The sequence below is a fragment of the Myxine glutinosa genome, chromosome 8 (assembly GCF_964187855.1).
Source record: "Myxine glutinosa chromosome 8, kmMyxGlut1.1, whole genome shotgun sequence".
Lineage (NCBI taxonomy): Eukaryota > Metazoa > Chordata > Myxini > Myxiniformes > Myxinidae > Myxine > Myxine glutinosa.
In genome coordinates, this window is record NC_136268.1 from 61,722,079 (window position 1) to 61,747,278 (window position 25,200).

The 25,200-nt window shown below is 46.9% G+C and overlaps 1 protein-coding gene across 1 annotated transcript; it reads left to right on the forward strand.

Moving 5' to 3' along the window:
• Positions 1 to 48: 48 nt before the first annotated feature.
• Positions 49 to 14,000, forward strand: NUDCD3 (NudC domain containing 3). Its single transcript, XM_068124549.2, has 6 exons — positions 49 to 523; positions 1,650 to 2,017; positions 4,622 to 4,757; positions 8,356 to 8,502; positions 9,006 to 9,194; positions 12,190 to 14,000. Exons 1-6 carry the CDS (start codon positions 158 to 160, stop codon positions 12,298 to 12,300), a joined length of 1,317 nt encoding a protein of 438 aa, XP_067980650.2. The 5' UTR covers positions 49 to 157; the 3' UTR covers positions 12,301 to 14,000.
• The last annotated feature ends 11,200 nt before the right edge of the window (positions 14,001 to 25,200 follow it).

The window sequence follows — 25,200 nt, forward strand, 5'->3', positions numbered from 1 at the left end:
TCTTTCGCAAATTATGTTTTTACCTCCGTTGCGGTGTAGCGGATGTGCAGTTGCTGGAGGTGTACGCCAATTCGGTTTTTGAAGAAAGTGTGATATTTCACATTGTCTTTATAAACTGGAAGCTTTAGTGTTATTTGTTATTGAATCTGTAGTGTATATGATTTTAAAACGTTTGGAAAACACAAATCTTCATAGTATCATATTCCATCGACATTTTCGACATATGCGCTTAGCCGTTTGCGTTTCCGGTGTCAACGGAGCCGTTGCTGCTGTGCTTTTAAAACGAGCAGCGTGTTGTCATTTACACAACATCCGCTTCAGTTCAATGGAGGGCCGTCCTGAGATGACATCGATGTACGATCAGGCTTTGCTCGCCGTGTTGCAACACGAAGAGCGGATTGAGAAGTTTCTGCACGTCATGTTTGGCTTCCTGTACCGCCGTACCGATTTCTACCGCATCATGGTGACCCCTGAGGATAAGCTGGGATTCCCTCCCGGAGTGGCTGAGAAGGTCGTAAAGAAGGTGAGGACCGGCGCACTCGGTTGTGCCGCATCCGATTAATTTATAACAAAACAAAACTCGACATTTCATCATCTCAGATGACATCTGGTCGCTACTCCGGAATCAAATTGGGGAATACATGCACAGAACTCAGAAGGTTGGGCAGGTTTGTGTTCTAACCGTACCTTATTGTTATTAACCCATAAAGCGCGTCGGGCCACCACCATGGCCCGACCAATTATGATAGCCTAATTGTATGTGCGTGGTCTCGTCACTGTTTGTATGCAAATGAGTTTAAACCGATGTCAATCCAAAGAACCAATCATGACCTTTCTTACACGGTATAATACCCGCGAAACTTATAAAAGCTTGCTTCTAATTGGTGGAGAAAAACCGAAAAAGCATTTCTGGCCTACTAAACCAGTAAATCCTGCACTTTAAGGGTTAAAATGCCCAAAGAACGCTCCACCTGTTAAACAAAGCAAAAGTGGACCTCGGGGTGTACTTACCTTTAGGCTTACATGCACTCTAGGTTGGATCCTTTACGTTTTGAATGTGAATGTATGACAAAGTTAAAATTTTCAATGTTAACCTACTGTGAGTTTAGTCATTATAGTCGGTGTTGTGTTCACATCTGTTACATGTGCATGGGGGTTTGGTGGAAAAGACTGGGGGTAGTTGGGGGTTAGACTGTTAGGGCACCTTTGAAACAGGGGCAACACCCATTTTAAGAGGGCACAGTGGAGTACCCCTTTGGTTCGTTCTAGCTCGGGATCTGATGTGTATATTTGTGATTATAACACATGTTCCAAAACTGTTGATGCAATAAGAATGCTCATAAAATGCTGAGCTAAAAATGTTGTGATTATTGAAAATATTGGTGAGATGAGCGATTGTAAACAATAAATTTATTTATTTATTTATTTTTAAACCCAAAATGAAAAGGTGCAAGCTATCATAATTGATAACCAAATAAAGTAATTTATTGCTCAAGGTGTTTTAGACATGACATTCTGATGAGGAAAGGGACGATGGGCTGATATACTGATAGGACTGGCATGAAGGTAATATAAGTAGACAGTGCTTTACATTTGAAAATGTGTGTTTTCTTTTATATAAACCCAATTTACAATATTTTCCCCAAAAGGCATTTGGAACCTTTCAACGATTGGCCAGTAACGATCACAAGAAACGCCTGAAGCAACTAGAAGCACGGCTGAAAGAGAACTTGCAGAAGCAGCAGCAAAAAGAACAGCAGGACATGACTGTGGTATGTCCAACCGAACCTGGTATTGGTCCAGCTGTTGTTGCAAGTGAGGTGGAGGTGGTTGGGGAAGAGGAGGTGAGCTCGGAGCAGCCTGTTTGTGAGACTCGTGGAGATGTGGATACTAAGATTGCAGCAAGTGAAAGTGGGGTCGAGCAGGCGGGGGCAGCTGCATTTCCAGATAACGCTCCTGATGAACAGCACGAGACTGCTACCAAGGAGCTTCATGAACAAAGTGCTTCAAAAGTTGGGTGAGTTTACTTCTTGGTTCCTGGAATTGTTGAGATCATGGTGTCTGCTTGTAAAAGGTTTATCGCAGCTTGATGTTAATGGCAAAATGGGGCAAGACAAGTCTCTGTATGTCGTTAAACTATGAATTGAAAAAGCGGTCTCATATTGAAGAAGGTGAATAACTTTTAATAGAATACTTTTTGAGTAATTAGTTTCCCATGAAAATGTGACTCCATTGCATTACATATTATCTGGATGAGTACTGCAATTTTCCAAGTATAAGCCACACTCCATAACTGTTGATATTTTTGAAAAACAAACTCGTGTATAAATCACACTTGAATATAAACCGCAGCGCTGAAATTAAGAGGACCATATCAAATTACAATTGGATGCACTTAATCTGCTGGAAACTTTTACGTGAAGATGGTACAGCCTAGTCTAGATTGTCGAAGACATGTTTTGTTAGCAATGATTCCAAGTTGTAGAATAGTGGGAGAAGAGAACCGGAATAAAATAACATCAGGCGAAGTACAAGCCGCACCTCATGTATCAACCGCACCGAATGGTTTTTGAATGAAAAAACTGTGAATAAACCGTGGTTTATAACTGTAAAATTACCGCATTTATGCTTGTTGCTCATCTGTCTGTGCTTGCATACTGTGCAGAGTAGTAAGATCAGCTCATTGCTATTTAGATTCCAGAATAGTCCTTTGACCAGAGTAGACTACAAAGGGCTGGCAGGATGGCTTAGACTTAGAGGTATGCACACTTGCCTCTAAACGGTCTATCCTGGGTTTGAATCTCAGCCCAGCTATGAATTCCCAGGTTTTCAGGAGCAGGGCCATTCATCATCATTGTGGGCTGTCCCTTGCAGATGGACGATTGGACGTTAAAATTGGGCAACCTGAAAACCAGCATTAGTTAGTGGGCGTTAAAGATCCCACGGTGTCCTTCATGAAGAGTAGGTTAGCTATTCCCAGCACTCTGGCCAAATTACAAATTCCTGCTCTAACCTACTGAAGGCATTGCAGTCACACAGGTGTGCCGTCAGCCAAGGATGCTGCCATTGCCTTGTGCTGCATACCAAAGAAGCAGTAGACCACTGCTAGTAAAGTCTGGCCTCAGTTGGCCACTGCCAGGAAAAGGCACGACTCTTCAACACGTGATGTAAATTATTTTGCACTTTTTATTGTACACGAAGGACCTAATTTACAAAAGGCGCTTGATGAGCGTTAAAACATTTTGTTAACACACGCCAAACCATTAAACGCTGGCAAAAACAACGTTGTACGTGCACAACTAATCATCCGTCTAAATAACAATGTACTAAGGGAGATAAACAGCCGATTAGTTGTGCGTGCCTAAACAGATGATTAGCCTGTGAAACAACACATGTATCTCCAACATTCAATTGAAATGTTGCACGTGCATGGAATCGCAGTGCCCAGGACAATTGTTGGAAGGGATTCAGAACATTTCTCCTCATCGTATGTTGATCGAGGTCATATTGTACTACATTCAGACACCAACAATGATTCCTTCGACAGTCTAGCACCATACAAATTTGATATTGGCATTTATCCTCAAAGATTCTCAATGCATGTTGGAAGCATATGTTGGTGCATGTTGGAAGCATCTCAACTCAAGTTGTACTCAACTCTCAAGTTGGAAGCATGCATGTTGGAAGCATCTCAACATATGTTGGTGAACTGCCCGATTCCTATATCCTCTTCTGTCTCCTTGAGCGAATTCAAGCACTCCTTACACATCCATATTCACAGTCTCATGTAAACTGCCAATTATAAGCCATGCAATGCTTGCTTTTCAAGGCTGAAAACACACTTAACTGGCCCATGTGGTGATATTTTGTTCAGTATTTGGGAAAGAAAACCCAAATTTGCCTCTAGCAAAAATACGCCCTCACTGACGTGTAAAAGTTTATTACTTAATCGCTTGTGATTAGGTTTTCATCGCGCATTAGAAATCGCTCTTCGGCGATTGGCGACTAACTTTGAACGGGTGATCATCGCATGATTAGCAATTCATTCTACACGCGTCTAACTCTTAAACACCTTTTGTAAATTTGTCCCTAAATGTGTAATCGTGTAATTATTCCATCACATTGATTTTTGTTTTTTGCCGCTGTTATCCTTTTGATAAAATGTATACTCTAGTACTACTTGTTAAATGATGCAGACCTGCTTAACTGTACGGAAATTGCTTATGTTGCATGCAAAACTTTCCGAATGCACAATTGTATTGCTTATGTTGTATGCAAAACTTACCGAATGCACAATTGTATACCAAAATATGGAGTAAAATAACAATTTCGGTTTGTATATTATTTGCCTTTTATGTGAACCTAAGTTGTTTCCTGTCTTTGGTATGTTTTGTTGTTAGTAAATTACGAAAGAAAGTTATGCTACTTTAGGGCTATAACTATTTTTGAGTTGGCAATTGTAACAAAGTTAAAATCTCAGGTGTGTTAAGATTGGTATCATTATAACATCATTGTAAGGTTGATCTACTGCATCAGAAATTGCCAGTGATGTTCAAATAATTGACTTTGGTTGAGGAATAGTTTTCTATCGGTGTTTTTTTTTTTTCTTTATTTTTCATAGTAAGGATCTGGGATTTTCCCATGACAACCCTGAGAGCTATAATGGTGCTGTGCGTGACAAGTATATGTGGTCTCAAGACTTCACAGACGTTGACGTTCGAGTGCCTGTGCAAGCCTCCATCACTCGAGGAAAGCAGGTAGTTTGACTTTCCTTGATAACCGACTTGGGCCTTTATTTGGCCATTTTATCATTCCATCGTATTTCCTTCTGCCTTTGCTCCTTGCGATTATCTTGGACATCCTGGTCTTGTGCATGCTGCAACTTCCAGAAGCAATTGGAAGACATTATACAAGTGATCATAACTTATTTTGTCAACCCTTGTGCAGAGCATTTACTAGCAAGATTTTTTTCTTTTTTCTTTTTGTATACAAGATCGAGGCTCGTGAAAGAGCTAAAAACATTTATTTATTGATTTATTGAAAATTATTTATTGAAATTTAGAGTTCATTGCTTTGAGAGCATTGGGGAATTATGGTACCATCATATGTTCGTACCCTGAAGAGCTGGAGAATGTTGCGGCACCCAATGTTTGCAGCATACTGTTAAACATGGGAGATGTTCTGTGAATGTCCTATATTGTATCTCAGCTTTTGGTGTTGAAAAACATGTTAAAATCAATGGGCCAAGAACAAAAGAAGTAAGTACAAGCAGATAATGCAGCACCATGCAGTTCTGAGTAGAAATCGTGTAATCAGAAGAGGATTCATTTTCCAATTGGACAATGATTCAAAACACACATCTAATAGAGTATTTGAAGAACAAGGTTACAGCTGGTGTGCTCCAAGTGTTAGAATGGCCATCTCAGTCTGGACACGAGTCCCATCGAGACCATGAATGGAATTACCTGGAAACAGAAGAACAAGAGGAACCCAACTAACATTGCAGAACTGTGGAATGTACTGCAGGATATTTGGCACAATATTCCTGTAAGAGTGCTTCAGTCGGATACAAGAAGCATGGGTAAAGAGTGATGGCACTCAATAAGGCAAAGGGCGGACACACAAAGTATTGACTGATACTGTACTATAAAATGACAATCTTATTATTTTTACTTAAGCAGTTTCTTTCATATGCATTTATAAAAACCGTTTAATTTACAATGAAAACATGTCTGACTTATCACTGATGACTTTTTTAAAGTCCTAAAGTATGAATATCATTGGAATAACACAAACCTGTGCTCAATACTGTTTGTCTGAACTTTGAATGAATGATCGTTTTAAGGCCATTTTCCCTGCTAAAGCGGGGGTTAGCCTTGTGGGCCCCATGACAATCATGGTTCCCTGTTTGAGGCAATGTTTTTATGGCCGGATGCCCTTCCTGACACCAACCCTTAGTCACTTCTTAAGATGTGCAGGGATACAGTGTACCTATTCTAAACCGGGGTACACACCGGGATCATTCATCCCAGCAAGCTGGTACTCAATTTGCCGACCTCGGAAGGATGACAGGCTGTCAACCCCCCTGGCGTTAATTCAGCGATCGACCGGGATTCGAACCCAGGACCCTAGGATCCCAAGCCGGCACCCTAACCACTAAGCCAACACCAGGGCTTGTTTGTCTGAACTTTGTAGAATCCAAAAAAAAAAAAAAACTTGGCCTCTCCACCACATTTTATATACCTGCTCTGGCCATGGGCACAAAATAATCCCTCCTCCCACCCTTAAGGTGGAGAGACGACTTGAGATTTTCACCTTCATATGTCGAACAGTGCACATGATTTACTGACCCCTGTCGGAGGGATGAGGTATCGCAGGCCATGGTCACAAAATTAATTTGCCCCACATCCCCAGGGCTGCTCCCAAAGAGAGCGTTTGTTTCCAGGCACACACTTTTTTTTTTGGATTGCATTTGTTTGGTAAATGCTACAAATATTGTACAGTTAGGTTTATTTCATTAAGATCCAACACGATATGTGATATTGTCACATGACAGGGTCTTAGGCCCCGGCAACGTGACCTCAGCAAGGGATGGCAAAGCAGTTGAGGTATATTGTTACAGTGCGGATTTTCTCGCGCATTTTTGCTCTTTTGTCTGGAACCCCAATTGTGGGAATAAAACATCTCTACATCCACTGATGTAAACAATTTTAATGGATATAATTAAAAATAAGAATCTGTGCAGGTTATAAATAAATGGCGATCATCAATCCCTCACGAAGGCACAATTCCAAACTGAGTCCTTACGCCAGACACTCGGTGGACCCTGCATGTAACACTGGACACGATTCCAAAACCTAACCTATCCTATGGCCACAATCTATTTACAAACATGGCGAGGGTAGGAGTGGATGGGATGCAAGTGAATCGATCATAAAGAATGGAGAAGGGGCTAGTCAGATGGGGGAATGGAGGAAGGAAGAGGGTTTGAAGTTTTTCTGGCAGTTCCAATCGCATTCTGAGGCCCTCAGGAATCCTCACCACGATTCTCCACCCTCAGGGCATCCACAAATTGCAGCCTGCACCTCGTCCACCCGTTGCGTTCTCCCTTATCCCTCATCGTTACTTGCATCCCTTGTTTGTCCGTCTCCATCGATCTTCTCCCTCCGCTCTGCTTTTGGCATTTCCACTGTCTCCTGCTGTTCCCTTTGTTATGTTGTCTTGATCTGTTCTGTGTCCTAGCTCTTCCATGAGTCTAGACCATGTATTAAAGCGAAGCTATCCAGTGGCTCATGGAGGCATGTAGCATGGGGGTTCTCGTTCATGTTTTACTTGTCCTCAACTCTAGGGGAGCTCAGGTAGAGTTTGAGATGGCAAAGGCTTACCTTGTGTGGCTTTTCTTGATTGCGCTATGCAGCTTTCTTTGGCTAGAAGGGCAGGTTGTTGATTAATTATATAGTAATAGTTGCAGCTGGGGATTTTATTGATGAGGTGAGACCTTCCAATTATGGGTCAGATTTGATTGTTCTAAGCTCTAAAGGGTTCCTGCTGTCGTAGATGAATAAATAATACCGTTGGAACTGCTGCATTAAGTTCCCATTCCCACTTCCTCTTTCATGAAGGAAAAAGGGCTTTAAAAACGGGCATATTTTTGATTAACCAGACACATTTTTGGTTCCAAGTAAATGAGTTTAAGCGATCAAGTACTGTCCATAGGTCAGTCAGTCAGTGAGTGAGCCCATAAACACTTCAGTCATTATCGATTGAACCAAATGCAAAATGTTGATGAGACTTGGCCACAAGCTTAATATCTGATGCTTAACAAAGGTGTATTGACCGCATCAAAATTTGTGCTCATTAACAGATTAAAATCAGGGCTAAAACGCTAAAAATGCCTCCCCTAACCTAGAGGTGGCATTGCGTCCGCAGCACAGCCATGCCCTCAGCCAAAAGACATGACCTGCAAGCCGTAAAAACATGTATCACTGTAAACCGCATCAAGAGGGCTTCCATTCAACCAATCACGTGACCAGATTCTGTGCATGAACAAAATTTAAATATTTTATGACGCATTAATTGTTGCTCATACATTCTAATGCAGTTATCATTCTACGACAGCAGTTTTCTCTTAGAATGAAGCATGATACATGGATGCTTCTCCATTTCATAATAGATAAACACACAAGATTTGCGTTGTTGGTATTTAGGTGATAGAAAAGCCACTGAATTTAATTTTTGAAGGCGTGAAGTGGTCTTATGCCTCGCAACATGAACTTTTGTATTTCTTGCTTTCTCCCCACTTCCCTCTTCTACACAGTTCCCTTTATTACCTTATTGTAATGCATTGGTTTCCAGGTTTCGGTAAACATCCAGAAGGACTCATTGCATGTTGCGGTGATGGATGGAAGTGGGGGAGCGGAGGTGCTTGTCGAAGGCCGCCTCAACCACCAAGTAAACACGGAGAATTCCATGTGGAGCTTAGAGCCAGGAAAATGTATTCAGGTATCTACAATCACAAGGATTTTTCTGAGATTTCTGAAATATTTGGACTTTGAAGGGGCTTCATCTTCTTCTTGGAGCATGGGGCTTCATCCATTTTCTTTTTTTTTTTGAGCTCTTGGCTCTTAGTTTGCAATGGAGACTATGGGAATTTTGAAGGTATGGCCGTTTTGGTGCTGATTTTTTTTTACGTTTAAAAAAAAAAAAATATGAAACAGTCGTTTTGACAGTTGTTTTTCAGTAAGACACGTGCCTTGCACTCAAATAATTGTCGATCCAAAGCAAAGCCTTGCAACTTTAAATCAACGCTGTGGTTAAGATTATTTTTTACTGACCATGCAGATAAAAAAAATCGTATACTTTCAGAATTTTTTTGTGAACCTCATAAATGTTCATATTCTGGTTGAAGAGAACCAGCATTGTTGCGTGGAAAGGTGGGGTGGGGGGGGGGGGGGGGTTGTACATATGCTGTTCTATGTCATGGAAGTTTACATGCATCCTCACAGGTACACCTCAACAAAAATGGTCAATACTGGTGGAATGCACTAATCGAAGGTGAGGAGCTGATCGACATCGACAAAATCAATAAGGAGCGTTCCATGGCCACTGTAGATGAGGAGGAACACGCTGTGCTTAATCGGCTCACATTTGACTACCATCAGAAGATTCAAGGCCAGCCACAGAGCCATGAGATGGTGAGTATCTCAGAACTACGAGAGGTCATTGGGATGAGAAGGAGAATTCATCGAGGTAGCATATGCAGTCCATTAAATGAAATAAGGATTGCAAGTCCTCAACGAGTTTAAAGAAAATTATCTCCCCTTCCAATCTTATTTGTCGTACAAAATGTTTTCTTCAGCCATAGACCATTTTCTTTTCGGGAAAGCATCCCAGAGATATGATAGGTATACAATGCATGGCAGCAGTGTTATTGATTATTTCTGTGTGTGTAACAGAGTGGCCACAAAGTCCCTATGCACGGTTAGAATTTAGTTAGAATTTATCTGTATGCTCCCCTCCATTCTCTGCACAAATTTGAATTTTTCTCCATGTTCTTCTGGACATCTTCCTTGTTGAGGGTTGGAGGTCATAAAAGCAGCCCCTGACAGCTGTTTTGAAGTCTTACACTCGCGGTCGTGAACCCAAACACAAGTAATCAGTTTCTCTTCTATCGTGTACTTGCTGGTGTCCTTCATGCTGAAGCTGTTCCTGGAAAACAAATAAGTAACAGACACACTATTATTATGCATAGGCACTTTGTGGCCACTCTATATGTAATCGTGTGATTGCATTCCAATATCGTATCCCCAGACTGTCAAGAAATGTTAAATTGTTCATCTTTTTATTTTTACCTCCGCCACCGAAGGTGGATGGAGGTTATGTTTTCACCACTGTCTGTATGTCTGTGAACAAGATATCTCAAAAAGTTGTGGATGGATTCGAACGAAATTTGACAGAGAGGGTAGCATATGTGGCAAGGACGAAATGATTAGATTTTGGTGAAAATCCGGATTCGGATCCAGCTAGTAGATTTTTTAATTTATTTTTTATTTTTTGTTTTTGTGATCCTTCACCATTGGAAGATCGGTGTCTGTGTCTATGAAACCGACATATATCAGGACATCTCAAAAAGTTCTGGACAGATTTGGACGAAACTTGGTGGACATTTTGTGTGTGTGACAAGGACGAATCGATTCGATTTTGGTGAAGATCTGAATATGGATTCGGATACGAGAATTATTTAGAATCGGGCGAAAAGCGATTATATAGCATGATATTTAAAAAAAGTTATGGACGAGTTATGACAAAACTAGGTGGACGAGTTGGTTAGGTGACAAGAACAGGCCGATTAGATTTTGGTTCAGTTCCGAATCCAGATCCGGCATATAAGTGGGATATACACCGTAAACTCTTCAGCCTGGCGGAGGTATGTGCTCTACCGAGTGCCATTGTAGTATCTTATCTGCGATAGGATTTGGCTGCCGGTTGGAGTTTTTTTTTAATGTGTGTGGCTGAATGAAGTCATTAAACGATCTTTCTCTTGCAGGCAGAGTTGCCGACTTGAGTCGGAAACTCGGACTCTAGTCTGGGACCTGAGTTGCAAAATTTTGCGACTTGACAAAATTCACTTGGGACTTGGTGGCTGGGGACTTCGACTTGCTTGCAACCTGCATGCGACTTGAGTTATAATTACTTGTTGACAATGTTCGGAAAATAATCGTTGACTAAACATCGAATCAAAACGAGGTTTAAAATAAACTAGCCGAAACCCGTGGAACATCCACGGAAGGGAGGATGTGGTGTATGGATAGTGTGTACCATTATGGATGGCATAGGGGATTTGCTTGTCCGAGTAAGAGTTAGGAAGAAAGATGAGAATGAAGAGTGCGTATATGAACAACGATCGCCGACACTGGCACAAATGCATGCTCTGGATTGTCCACTCAGTGGACGGCTTGCTTTCGCCTTCGCCTGTCCAATCAGCGGACGGCTTGCTTCGCCTTCGCCCAGCAGACGCCAATACGATGGCGTCGTAAGATGGCGTCTTATCGGCAGTTAATCGGATGCTTTTGGGCCCCAACGTCGGCTAATTCAGATTTTTCGAGTATGGCTATACGTGATAAACAAAGAGCGCGATTCGTAGATCGTAAATCCATTAGTGCCGTGGGCATCGGGTCACTGGGTGCGGCGTAAAAGGGATAACAAAGTCGAGTCCTTATGCTATTATTATATAGATGGGAAATTATTTTCCATCGTGGGTGTGCCAGATGCGGTTAATGACATACTGTATGCCTTGTGTGTCTATGCTGTACATGTGCAGCCTACCAGAGCGCATGGCCACCGGGTCGCGTACTATTTACCATTAGGGTTAAAGGGAATGTCCACTCTCCAGACAGCACACCGTGTCCAAGCAGCAAGCAGCAATATTACCAATGTGGCAACGTGGGAAAACTTTTTTTTCCCCCTTATTTTCAAACCATGAATACAGAATTCGGCCCGGGGGAAACTTTGCCCCTGATTGGTAACCCCGTGCACGTTCTGACCTGATAAAAATATTTTGTAATGATTTAAATGTCAGGTGACTTGGTTTATTGAAACTTCGTCAATAATTGTAAATTGTATCACAACTTATCTTTTTTTTTTTTTTAAATAAGAAGGCATAGAAAGTACGGTATCGTGAAGGACAACAATTGAGGTTAATAAGTTGTACGTTTCATTTTAACGTACACGTTGAAGTAAATTTTAAAAACCTCATTTGCCATTGCACATTGAATGCTTTGGTTCCATGTGTGAATCATTTAAACATAAACTGACGTTATTTTGACTAGTCCCACGTGCTTACGTTCAAGTTGGTACACCAGATAGATATGAGAAGTAAATTTAACAAATTTATTTTTGCTGGGAACAAAGCAAAAAATGTCCACTGTTTTAAGTTTACAAAAAAAAACAAAAAACGAGTCAAACAGCTTTTAAGAACATACATGCCAATAAATAAAGCCCCGTGTCTTAATTCCTTAATGGTTTGTGCTCAAAGGTTTCTAAGTAAATGTGGGACTTGACACAAGTCGAAGACTGAATTAATGCCACAGTGACTGAGACTCGACTTGTGATTTGGCTCAAATGACTTGTTGACATCTCTGCTTACAGGTATTATTAATAATGTGTGCCATTTGTTGTTTTTATTTGCAGAAGGTGCACAAAATGCTGCAAAAAGGTTGGGATGCCGAAGGATCACCATTTAAAGGCCAAACGTTTGATCCATCCATGTTCAACATATCTCCAGACGCTGTCCAGTTCTGAATGTGTTCACCGGGCTCAGGTTGTGATCCTTCACCTTTGGTGTCGACTTGTTAAAGATTGAACTTTGTCTTTATATGCTTGTGGCAGGCTGTGACCTTCAGTGAGGTGGGTGAGAATGTTTCACAGTACACAATCCTCAACTTGCGTAAGGCTTCCGTTCTTGGGACCCGTTTGTAAGTAGATTTTCTGCAAGTCGAATTTCATCGAGTAAAATCTGAAAAAAAAAAAATGAGTAGATAATTAGTTGAACATTTACATGTGCAGTATTAGCACGTACCTTAATTCCTAGTGTTGACTTGCTCATGTGAGGCGGACTTTCAGGTTGAACATGTATGTAACGGAGCGCGAAGGCTTAGGAATTCGGGACTCTGTAGAAGGTTTACGAACCTTCTTGATGAAGAGGTCGAGAGTGGACTGAACGGCTGCCCGCTTTTTCTCATCATAAATGATTTTGTAGCACGAGAGGCCATATTGGATGATTCTATTGACATTGGCGAAGAATTCAGGTCCATCCTCTCTCGAGCAACCAGTCCTGCATTGAAATGCTTGAAGGCCTCGGCCAAGTCCTTTGTTGTATATCTCTGGAGGTTCAACAATGGCTGCTTCTCATCGAAGCTCTCCTTTGCAGTCTTTCGAGCCTCCAACTCCATGAGGTAATCATTCGAGAGCTCCACATAGCTCTCAAGTAACATCTCCAACATCATCCACCTCCAGCTGGAGTTGATGCGCCAAGTCGACGACTTTTTGGGCCACATCGTCCACGGTTTCAGTAATGGACGAATTGCAGGCAGGGTTTCTTCCACACGTAAACGTAAAGACGTAAAAAAATTGACGAATCTCGATTTAAAAAAAAATATTTATTTTATTTCATTGGGTGCTTACGTAACGTCGAGCTTACGTAACCCGAAGATTGCCTGTATGCAGTTTGTGGATGTTTTCACGTGAACGCCATGCCATCATCAGGATCTCTAATGGCACAGTTATCTTCCTCTTGTACACCAACTTGCCCATTACAATGGTAAAGACATCGTCATACGTGTGGTACATCAAAGTTAAAGCATGTTCATTATCAGCTGGACACAGTGCATAACAGCAGGAGGCTGTTACTTACCTGTGATGTTGTCGCCAATAGTTAATTATTGCGTAAACTACCACTTTAACAGCATGGCTTATTCCATAGTCGGTAGATGCAATTGCTGTTGTAACTGGGAAGTTACTGCCATGATATACAGGGGGAACTTTCAGCATACCACATTGCATCCATTTTTATTTTTTTTAACTGCAACGCCAACATCCTTGGAAACCACCGAGCTCCATTTCCACACAATACAATGACTGTCGGATAACAATTGTCAATAATAGATTTATTTTTTTTCTCTATGGCGTTGGAAAACATCTGGTTGGCCTACTCTTTCAGCTATTATGCACAAACTACATATTTAACTGGAAGCACCGGTAATCTAGTCAAATAAGAAGTTATTTACCTGTTCCACATGTAAAAGTGAGGTCATTCGTGACCTCGCTGTCCCCCATTCCCGATCTTGTTCCACATACGCTTTTATCACTTGTGTCTCTTTCCAACTTCCTTGACAAGTTATGCTTACTTCTTTCTTTTGTGTACAAAATATGTAGACGTTCGTTAACTGTTCTGGTAAAGAACTGCTTTGCTGTATGAAATAAACTCAATATTTTTAACATCATTGACTTTCTGTGATCTCAAAACATTAATGTGTTCCTGATTACAAATTGTGCAACATTGAAGCTCCATTCTTGATTATTGCGAAGAAATAGACATGGTCACAACATGCTTGCCACACCTAAGGTATCAGCCATTATTTTTGACAGTCTGGACTACCTCTCCATTTCTAAACAGTCACATTTATACAAATGATTGGGGTGACACATATATATATATATATATATATATATATATATATATATATATATATATATATATATATATATATATATATATATATATATACGTATATATAAAGCAAAGATTTGCGGTTGGGAGTAAATCCAAATGACTCCATGGTAAGATCTCCAACCTTTAATTGAACAAACAATGACAACGTTTCGATTAACAACATGTGACAAAGCCACACGCCTCTGTTAATCTTCCTCAAGAGTGATGAAATCATCTCAACATCCCCTTATATGCAAAGTGGGGTGGGCAAATCTGGACAGCCAATGAAACCGTATCACACTGCTCTCGTGAACTGAGAACGTTACTGACCAAATTCAAAAATCAACCGCATATTAACGGCTCAAAATAATCCTGTAAGCAATGCTGGATTATAACTCGTGTTTAGAAAATCAGGAACAATCATTACATTTAATTAAAAGTTAAACTTGTAAACAATTAAATTGTAAATTAAATTAAAAGTGTAAATATATTAAAGCAAAAATTTTTAAGATAAAATAAAATTGCGATAATATCAAGATCATCACATGTGGCCCTATGCGGTAAAGGGGAATGTGGGAAGGGGGGAGGGGGGGGTTTGGGAGAGGGGTGGTTTGGAGGGAGGGAGAGGGGGCAAATTGTCCGAATAAAAACCTTGTGTGACATATTATGTGGACTCGTTGTTCAAAGTACGGAATGCCTGCTTCGTTTACACAAGAGTGGGTCAAACGCTACCGGTAAGTCAACTACCTCTTGTGTGATCGAGGTAACAGTTTCTTCTGTGTGCCAAGCCTCCAAAACACGTCTTCTGTTTCTGTTGGGTGTGGAACCCAAAATATTAACCCTATCCCATAAAGGTGTGTGGCCTTCCTTAAGGCCGTGTTTGGCAATAGCAGATCTGCTGGGATAATTACATTCAAATGATTTTTGGTGTTCAGCAATACGTTGACCTAAGGTCCTCCCGGTTTCACCCACATACTCAGCTCCACAACCACAGGGCACTACGTATACCACCCCTGACCTATCCTTCCTCGGAAGCTTGTCCTTGACCCTCATAAGGGCTTGGCGAAGGGTAAAAACCGGTGTGAAACTCACCCTCACTCCTGCCGATTTCAAAATTCTGCCGACCCTCTGTGAAACCCCCGGTACAAAAGGCAGAACACACAAACCCTTTGGTTGTTCTCTCGGTCTCAGCCTGTTGTGTGGGGAAGCCCTTATCGTTTTCCTGTTGGGTAACAAGCTATCAGGATAACCATTTGCCCTTAACACATTTTGAAGATGGTCCGCCTCACTCATCTTGTCTTCAAAGGTAGATGGTAAATCACGTGCTCTTTTTGAGAGGGTGTCCACCACCGATCTTTTGTGTTCCATTGGATGGCGAGAATTGAAATCAAGGTAGCGATCAGTGTGTGTAGGTTTTCTGTACACCTTTACCTTTAAGGCTCCTTTGGGATCCCTTGCTACGAGTGTATCCAGGAAGGGAAGGGCTCTATTTTTCTCCTCTTCAATGGTGAAATTAATGGAGGAAAAAGTTTTATTTATGGTCTCATGTATGATGCCCACCTCATCAGAGAGACAGATGACAAATTTGTCATCCACATACTGGAACCAAACACGTGGTTGCACTAACAGGGCTGGAATGGTGCGTTCCTTCAAATCCTCCATCACCATGTTGGCAATCACAGCCGATACCGGGGAACCCATAGCGGTGCCATAAACCTGCTTGTAATATACCTCATTAAATACAAAGTAGGTGGAAGAGAGGCAGGTAGAAAGCATGTCACAGACGTCCATCGGGCTTAAAGCTCCCGCAGTCTCTTTCCATCGATCATCTTCCATCAAACGCCGGCTTGCCACCTCAATCGCCAGGGCTATGGGCACGTTGGTAAATAAAGACACAACATCAAACGAAACCATGGTCTCGTGTGCCTCGATGGTGAGCTGCTTCACTCTTTCAGCAAATGCTGTGCTATTGTGTACGGTTCGCTCTGTCGTCCCCACCAAATGCTTCAAAATGTTTGCCAAAAACTTGGATAGAGCATATGACGGACCATTAATACAGGAAACGATTAACCGTAGCGGAAATCCCTCTTTGTGCACTTTCGGTAGCCCGTAGGCCCTGGGAGACACGCCCTTACTGCTGTACAGACGTTTGTACGCCGCAGCTGATAGTCTACCAGTCGCTTTTAATCTGGCAAGCATTGAGTTTAACCTGCGTTCCTCCTTCTTAGTTGGATCTGCGGTTAACCGTTCATAAGTACTTTGGTCAGCCAACATATCCTGCATTTTGTTCGTGTATACAAGACGATCCATGAGCACCGTTGCCCGTCCTTTGTCCGCTGGTAAGAACACCACATCGTCCATGTTGCGTAACTCTCGTAAAGCTTGTTGTTCTTTCGGGTCCAAATTGAAATTGTTGCGTGAAAATTGCGGAGGGCGAAGTAAAATAGCAGCCACACGTGATCTGATTTCGTTCTTGGTGGTGTTATCAAGTTCCATCATGGCAGATTCCACCCGTGATACAATGGTGTCTTTCGGAACAAATCGGGGAGTGATGGCAAAATTAAGGCCCTTCTGCAATAAGCTGGTTTGTGCCTCCGAAAGCTGCGTACTCGACCGGTTAACCACCCACCGGTTCCGAAGAATGTTCACGTCAACGACGGGAGTCATGCGATGTGTGCTTTCATCAACCAATGCTGTGAACTTTCGTTGATGTCGTTTCCCCACCGATGTCCGAGTGTGCTCCGCGAAAGTGTGAGCTCTCCGTTGTATTCGGTCCCATAACTCGCCAGGTAGTCTTGGCGCAATAGTATGAGCCAACCGTTGCACATGGTCATACCGTTTAGTAAGGTGATGGTGGTAGTTTGAAATGCGCAAACGAAGAAACCTCCGTCCTGTTGCCTGCATAATCTGCTTAGCTTTCAAACCCGGCATGGGAGGTCTGAAACGTAGAGGCTTCGGAAGAATGTTCTGTTCCAAACAGAGATGGTTAAACCGAAGATGTGCCTTCGTTACTTCGGTCCGCTCCACAACGTTGGTGTAATGACGGCATCTCTTGGCAATGTCCTGCCCATGGCTTTCGCCAATAAATTTATAAGCAAAGATTTGCGGTTGGGAGTAAATCCAAATGACTCCATGGTAAGATCTCCAACCTTTAATTGAACAAACAATGACAACGTTTCGATTAACAACATGTGACAAAGCCACACGCCTCCGTTAATCTTTCTCAAGAGTGATAAAATCATCTCAACATCCCCTTACATGCACAGTGGGCGGGGTATATGCAAAGTGGGGTGGGCAATGCTGGACAGCCAATTAAACCGTATCACACCGCTCTCGTGAACGGAGACGTTACTGACCAAATTCAAAAATCAACCGCATATTAACGGCTCAAAATAATCCTGTAAGCAATGCTGGATTATAACTCGTGTTTAGAAAATCAGGAACAATCATTACATTTAATTAAAAGTTAAACTTGTAAACAATTAAATTGTAAATTAAATTAAAACTGTAAATATATTAAAGCAAATTTTTTTAAGATAAAATAAAATTGCCATCATATCAAGATCATCACATGTGGCCCTATGCGGTAAAGGGGAATGCGGGAAGGGGGAGGGGGGGATAAAATGGGGGGGGAACCTGAGGGGGGTGGAAGCGGAGGGGGGGGGTTGGGAGAGGGGTGGTTTGGAGGGAGGGGGGGAGGGGGCAAATTGTCCGAATAAAAAACTTGTGTGACATATTATGTGGACTCATTGTTCAAAGTACGGAATGCCTGCTTCGTTTACACAAGAGTGGGTCAAACGCTACCGGTAAGTCAACTACCTCTTGTGTGATCGAGGTAACGGTTTCTTCTGTGTGCCAAGCCTCCAAAACACGTCTTCTGTTTCTGTTGGGTGTGGAACCCAAAATATTAACCCTATCCCATAAAGGTGTGTAGCCTTCCTTAAGGCCGTGTTTGGCAATAGCAGATCTGCTGGGATAATTACATTCAAATGCTTTTTGGTGTTTAGCAATACGTTGACCTAAGGTCCTCCCAGTTTCATCCACATACTCAGCTCCACAACCACAGGGCACGACGTATACCACCCCTGACATATCCTTCCTCGGAAGCTTGTCCTTGACCCTCATAAGAGCTTGGCGAAGGGTGAAAACCGGTGTGAAACTCACCCTCACTCCTGCCGATTTCAAAATTCTGCCGACCCTCTGTGAAACCCCAGGTACAAAAGGCAGAACACACAAACCCTTTGGTTGTTCTCTCGGTCTCAGCCTGTTGTGTGGGAAGCCCTTATCGTTTTCCTGTTGGGTAGCAAGCTGTCAGGATAACCATTTGCCCTTAACACATTTTGAAGATGGTCCACCTCACTCATCTTGTCTTCAAAGGTAGATGGTAAATCACGTGCTCTTTTTGAGAGGTGTGCACCACCGATCTTTTGTGTTCCATTGGATGGCAAGAATTGAAATCAAGGTAGCGATCAGTGTGTGTTTGTTTTCTGTACACCATTACCTTTAAGGCTCCTTTGGGATCCCTTGCTAGGAGTGTATCCAGGAAGGTAAGGGCTCAATTTTTCTCCTCTTCAATGGTGAAATTAATGGAGGAAAATCCAGATCCAAAGAACACTATATATATATATATATATATATATATATATATATATATATATATATATATATATATATATATATATATATATATATTGTTACGGACACGGCTAAAGATGTTGCTTGACCGAGCGGAATGGCCGCCGTGTTCGCACAGTTTACCCGATTACCCCCAACTCACCCGATTACACTCGAACGTTGGCCAAATCGTGCTACGCTAAATCAATGATGGAAAGGACACAACGACTGGGATAAATGAAACGACGCAAGGGGTACAGTTCTCAAGACCTCCGGAGGAGGATATAATTAGTGGTGGAAAAAAGGGGTAGATTACAAGGTAGAGTGAGGTAAAAGACACAGAAGAGATAGGCACTTAGTTACAGTCTTATCTTATCCCCGATAGACCACAGACAAACGGGACAAGACTGACTTACACAGGGATTGATGGCAGGGAAGGACAGGCAGTCGATAGCACAAGGTGCACCTTGGCTCAGGGACAGGATAAAGCGCGGTCCAGTCCAGAGATGCGGGGAGGTGTCACAGCGCTCGGAGGTGGCGTCCTTCTTGCTCCAAGCTCAGCGCGCATCTGACGTCACCTCCCTCTTCCTGCGCATGCTCAGCGGGGAGTCACACGCCCTCGGCTGGTTGGCTCCGCCCCAGATGGGACCGGTCCGCCGCTTCTATTGGGTGCGGGGGTTACCTGGCTCCGCCCTTGACGAGGAGCTGACAGCGAGCCCCTACTTGGTAACCCCGTCGAGCACATGTTCGATGGCGGCTCGTTGGAAAGGCCTGGTGCCCTCCCAACACCCCCTACCAACCAAGCCGGAGTGAGGACGCGCACTCCCCGCGCCGCCGCCGTTGTTGTTGTTGTTGTTGTTGCTGAACCGTGAGGAAGAGCTGCGGGGAGGTATTGCGAGGTCCTAAACTTCCTAACGGTGCCATACAATCACATTCTGGTGCAACGAAGAGTCAGAATTAATGGAAACGAGTCCTTAACTGACATAGACTAAGAATAACTAGCAAGATGTCCTATAGTTGTCTACGTGAGATGCGGTGGACCTGGATGCGACATTTAATGGGGAAAATAGGGGGAGGTCGGGTCTACAGAGTGTTGTTTACAGAAAATGGGACTAGGGAATGGGGGATTGGGGATAGTTGGGAAGTATTGAGGAAATAGGGGAATATTTACAAGCGGATATGGATGGATGTAAATCCCATATCCGCAACAATATATATATATATATATATATATATATATATATATATATATATATATATATATATATATATATATATATATATATATATATATGTATACAGAACCGAGGCTCGTGTAAGAGCTAACACATTGAACATGAAAACATGCACAGACACATAAAAAAAATACATTGAAGGGAGTGGGAGACAAGAGGGGGAGGGAAGCACACAAGCACAACAGCAGAGAACAAGGACGTCGGTAGATCTGTGGAAGGGGGAGGGCTGGGGAGGAGAAAAGGGTACACTGTATAAGGAAAATGAACACTACTAGGAATTTAATTACAAGGAATTTCAGGAAAGACGTTGGGGATTGATTATGTTAATGAGTTAATAGCATATTGTCATGTGACTACCCTTTGTGAACACCTTAGGGTAGCGCGGATGACCAAATGAGCTGTTACTCCGGGGCGTTCAGTTCAAATGGTGGAGAATACACATGGGGAAGTAAGAGGGAGGGGGAGAAACTGGAGAGCTTACCTTCGCGGGTCCCAACACAGTCTTCAACCTGTAATAAACAAACGAAAACGAAAACGGAATTAAACTGTACAGAAATACCGGTTTTATTAAAAAAAAATTGCCGGTAAAGCGCGGCGTTACGTGCGCTGCTTGCGAGCAAGGAGGAAGCGGACAAGCGGTAACTTAGAAGCGTCTTTATTTCAGGAGCTCACTGTAACACTGGCGCGCTCCGGGCTGCGCGCCCGGTGTATATCATGAGGCCACGCCTACCCCTTGGGCGTGGCCACCGCCCACTTGGTGCGCGGAATGATGTCACCACGCCAGTGGGCTTTTGTGTCCGCCACACGCGCCCCCCCAGAATTCCCGCGCACCTGGAGGGCCAGTTTGCGGGGCAGACGAATGACCCGGCCGAAGCGCCCCCTGGCGATCGGCGGCGTCCGGGGTGCAGGGATGCCAGGTGGGATGCCCCTGGCTGCCCCTGGGATGGGTGCAGGACCGGGGGGCGGCGTGGCGGCGGGGCTGGGCGGTGCCGGGGGTCCGCCCGCAGGGGGGCGGCCCCGACGTGGGGGTCGGGCCACTGGCGGTGGATGGTCCACGTCGAGGTGGGCCGGCTTGAGGCGGTCTACCGAAACGCGGTCAGGAGTACCGCCGATGTCCAGGGTGAAGTGCTTCGCCCCGGTCTCCAGCACGCGGACAGGCCCGTCGTACGGGGGCCGCAGTGGTGTCCGGTGGGCATCGTGGCGGACGAAGACGTACTCCGCCGTGTGAAGCTCCGGGGCGACGTGCGTCGGTGGGTGCCCGTGGCATGCCGTTGGCACTGGGGCGAACCTCTGGGCGGTCTCTTGCAGAGCGGAGCGCTGCTGTGCCGCGGACCATGGTGCCGTGGAGTCGGGGAGGAACTCGCCGGCACCCGCAGCGGTTGCCCGAAAACCAACTCCGCCGCGGATGCGCGCAGGTCCTCCTTGGGCGCCGTCCGGAGGCCCAGCAGGACCCAGGGGAGCCTGTCGACCCAGCCGCCGTCGCGGAGGGTGGCCCGGAGCGCAGCCTTCAATGAGTGGTGAAATCGCTCACACAGGCCGTTAGCCTGGGGGTGGTAGGCCGTGGTTCGGTGCAGCCGGACCCCGAGCCCCTGCGCGACCGCCCCCCCAGAGTTCCGAGGTGAACTGGGGGCCGCGGTCGGACGAGATGTCTGAGGGGGCGCCGAACCGGGCGACCCAGGTGGCGATGAAAGCCTGCGCGACATCGGCCGCCGTTGTCGACGCCAAGGGCACGGCCTCCGGCCACCGGGTGGTGCGCTCCACCATGGTGAGGACGTAGGTGAAACCCCGCGAGGGGGGCAGAGGTCCCACCAGGTCCACGTGGACGTGGTCAAACCGGCGTTCCGGTACCGTGAACGGGGCCAACGGGGCCTGGGTGTGCCGGTGCACCTTGGCGCGCTGGCACGCGAGGCACGTCCTGGCCCAGCCGCGGACGGCCTTCCGGAGGCCATGCCAGACGAACTTGTCGGCGATCAGCCTTTGGGAGGCCCTCACGCCCGGGTGGGACAGGCCGTGGATGGCGTCAAACACCTGGCGCTGCCAGTCCGTGGGCACGATGGGGCGAGGACGCCCGAGGGAGACGTCGCACAAGAGGGCCGCGCCTGCACCGTCGAACGGCACCTCGGTGACGCGGAGGCCCGTGACGGCGGTCCGCAAGGCCTGGACGTTGGGGTCAGCGGCCTGGTCCGCTGCCATCCGGGCATAGTCGATGCCGAGGTGGACTGCGTGGGCGACGGCCCGGGAAAGGCAATCCGCCACCGGGTTGTCCTTCCCCGCGACGTGCTGGATGTCCGTCGTGTACTCGGACACGGCCGAGAGGTGACGCTGCTGCCGGGCCGACCACGGCTCGGTGACCTTGCCCATCGCGAAGATCAGCGGCTTGTGGTCGACGAAGGCAGTGAACGCACGGCCCTCGAGCAGATGGCGGAAGTGCCTGACCGCCAAGTGAAGCCCGAGCAACTCGCGGTCGAAGGTACTGTAACGGCGTTCGGGCGGGCAAAGCTGCCGGCTAAAGAACGCCAGCGGTTGCCAAGCTCCACGCACCCATTGCTCGTGCACCGCGCCCACCGCGTAGTCCGAGGCATCGGTGGTGAGGGAGATCGGTGCATCGGGCGCCGGGTGTGCGAGCATGGTGGCGTTAGCCAAGGCGAGCTTCGCGCCCGTGAACGCCGTGTCCATCTGCTCGGTCCAGGTAACGTCACCTTTGCCCGGCTTACCTCGGAGAGCTTCGTGCAGGGGGTGCAGGAGCTGGGCGATACGGGGCAGGAACCGATGGTAAAAGTTCACCATGCCCAGGAACTCCTGCAGCCCTCTGATCGTGCGGGGGCGCGGAAACCCCTTCACCACCTCCACCTTGGCCGGCAGGGGGCGGCTCCGTGCCTGGTGACACGGTGCCCCAGAAAATCGATTATGGCGGCGCCGAACCGGCACTTTGCGGGGTTCACAATCAGGCCATGCTGGCCCAGGCGTTCGAAGAGCGTGCGGAGGTGGCGTAGGTGCTCTTCGCGGGACGCGCTGGCGACGAGGATATCGTCCAGGTAGACGTAGACAAAATCCAAGTCGCGCAGGACGCTGTCCATCAGTCGCTGGAACGCCTGAGCCGCATTCTTCAGACCGAAGGGCATGCGCAGGAACTCGAAGAGTCCGAATGGCGTGATGACCGCCGTCTTCGGGACGTCCTCCGGCCTGACGGGGACCTGATGGTAGCCGCGTATGAGGTCCACCTTCGAGAAGAAGGACCTGCCCGCCAAACGGGCGGAAAAGTCCTGAATGTGGGGGACGGGGTAGCGGTCGGGAGTCGTGGCGTCATTGAGACGGCGATAGTCCCCGCACGGTCGCCATCCCCCGCCGGGCTTCGGCACGATGTGCAGCGGCGACGCCCAAGCACTCTCTGAGCGCCGAACGATGCCGAGTCGCTCCAGGGTAGCGAACGCCGCTTTTGCCACCGCCAGCTTCGTCGGCTCGAGGCGGCGTGCCCGGGCGTAGACCGGTGGCCCGACGGTGGGGATGTGATGGGCGACCCCGTGCTTGACGGCCCCTGCCGAGAAGGTGGGCCGCGTGAGGGCCGGGAAGCCGGCGAGGAGGCGGGTGAATGCGTCCGCTGCCGGAAGCGTACAGACCAACGTGGCCGGAACCGAACCGTTCGGCAAGCCGCTTGGCAAGCCGCTCGTTGAGCTGGGCAACGCACAAGCGAGCGAGCTGAACGTCTCGGCCTGGACAAGACGTCTGCGCTTGATGTCGACCAGGAGCCCATTAGCGCACAGGAAGTCCGCTCCAAGCAGTGCCATGGGCACGTCGGCGGTGACGAACGTCCATCGGAAAACCTGCCCTCCGAACCGCAGAGAGAGGCAGCGTTTTCCGTACGTACGGATGGGCGTCCCGTTCGCGGCAAGCAGCGCGGGGCCCCCACCCGCGGCATGCTTGTCTGACGTGCCAGCGGGAACGACACTCACCTGCGCTCCCGTGTCGCACAGGTAACGGCGCCCGGATAAGGTGTCCGTTATGAACAGCAGGCTGCTCGAACGGTCGGCGCTCATCGCCACTATTGAGCGCCGGCCCGGGCGTTTCCCGACCTGTTGAAGGAGCATGGCGGATGACACTGCCGAGCTTCGTGGCTGAACTTGGCGTGGAACCAGCACCAGGTGGTGGAGCTGGAGGAGCGCGGCTGGCTCCGCCAGGCCGGTGGAGTTGGCGGGTTTCCCCGCGGTGGCGGTTTTCGCCGCGGCGGTGGGCGGGGCGTGGCGGCGGTCACGAGGTGCGTATCAGCATGCTGCGTATGCTGTATAAGCTGATGCTGTGGAACAGCAGCATCAGCAGTATCAGCAGCATCAGCCACGAGGGCTGTGACGGCCACGCCGACTCTCGCCCGCGTGTCCGAAGCGGCGAAGTACCTGTCCGCCTCGGCTGCCAATGCTCGGGGTTCCGTTAGCCCGGTCCCGGCCAACGCGAGGCGAACCTGCGCTGGAAGTTGGCGACGGAAAAGCGCCCGGAATAGAGAACCGGGGGCTTCGTCGCCCAACAGTGACAGCATATGGTCCATTCGGACCGACGGGTGCGTGTCACCGAGCTCGGGGAGATCCAGGAGGCGGTCGGCCCGTGCGTCGTCCGTGAGGCCGAACGTGGCTAGGAGTAGCCGCTTGAGTGCCTCGTACTTGTGGCCATCCGGTGGGTGGCGAAGGACGGACACAACTCGAGCGGCCGTGCCGGGCCCGAGGGAGGCGACGACGTGGCAATAGCGCGTGTCATCGCCGGTGAGGCGCCGAAGCTGAAATTGGGCTTCGGCCTGGACGAACCAGACTTCGGCCTGAGCCTCCCAAAATTCGGGAAGTTTGATGAAGTTGGCCATGGCAATGGCGTCGCGTGTGGAAGGATCGCTCCGGCAGATCCAACGTCGAGGGGGTCACCAGTAAAGCGCGGCGTTACGCGCGCTGCTTGCGAGCAAGGAGGAAGCGGACAAGCGGTAACTTATAAGCGTCTTTATTTCAGGAGCTCACTGTAACACTGGCGCGCTCCGGGCTGCGCGCCCGGTGTATATCATGAGGCCACGCCTACCCCTCGGGCGTGGCCACCGCCCACTTGGTGCGCGGAATGATGTCACCACGCCAGTGGGCTTTTGTGTCCGCCACACCGGTACAAATAAATGCG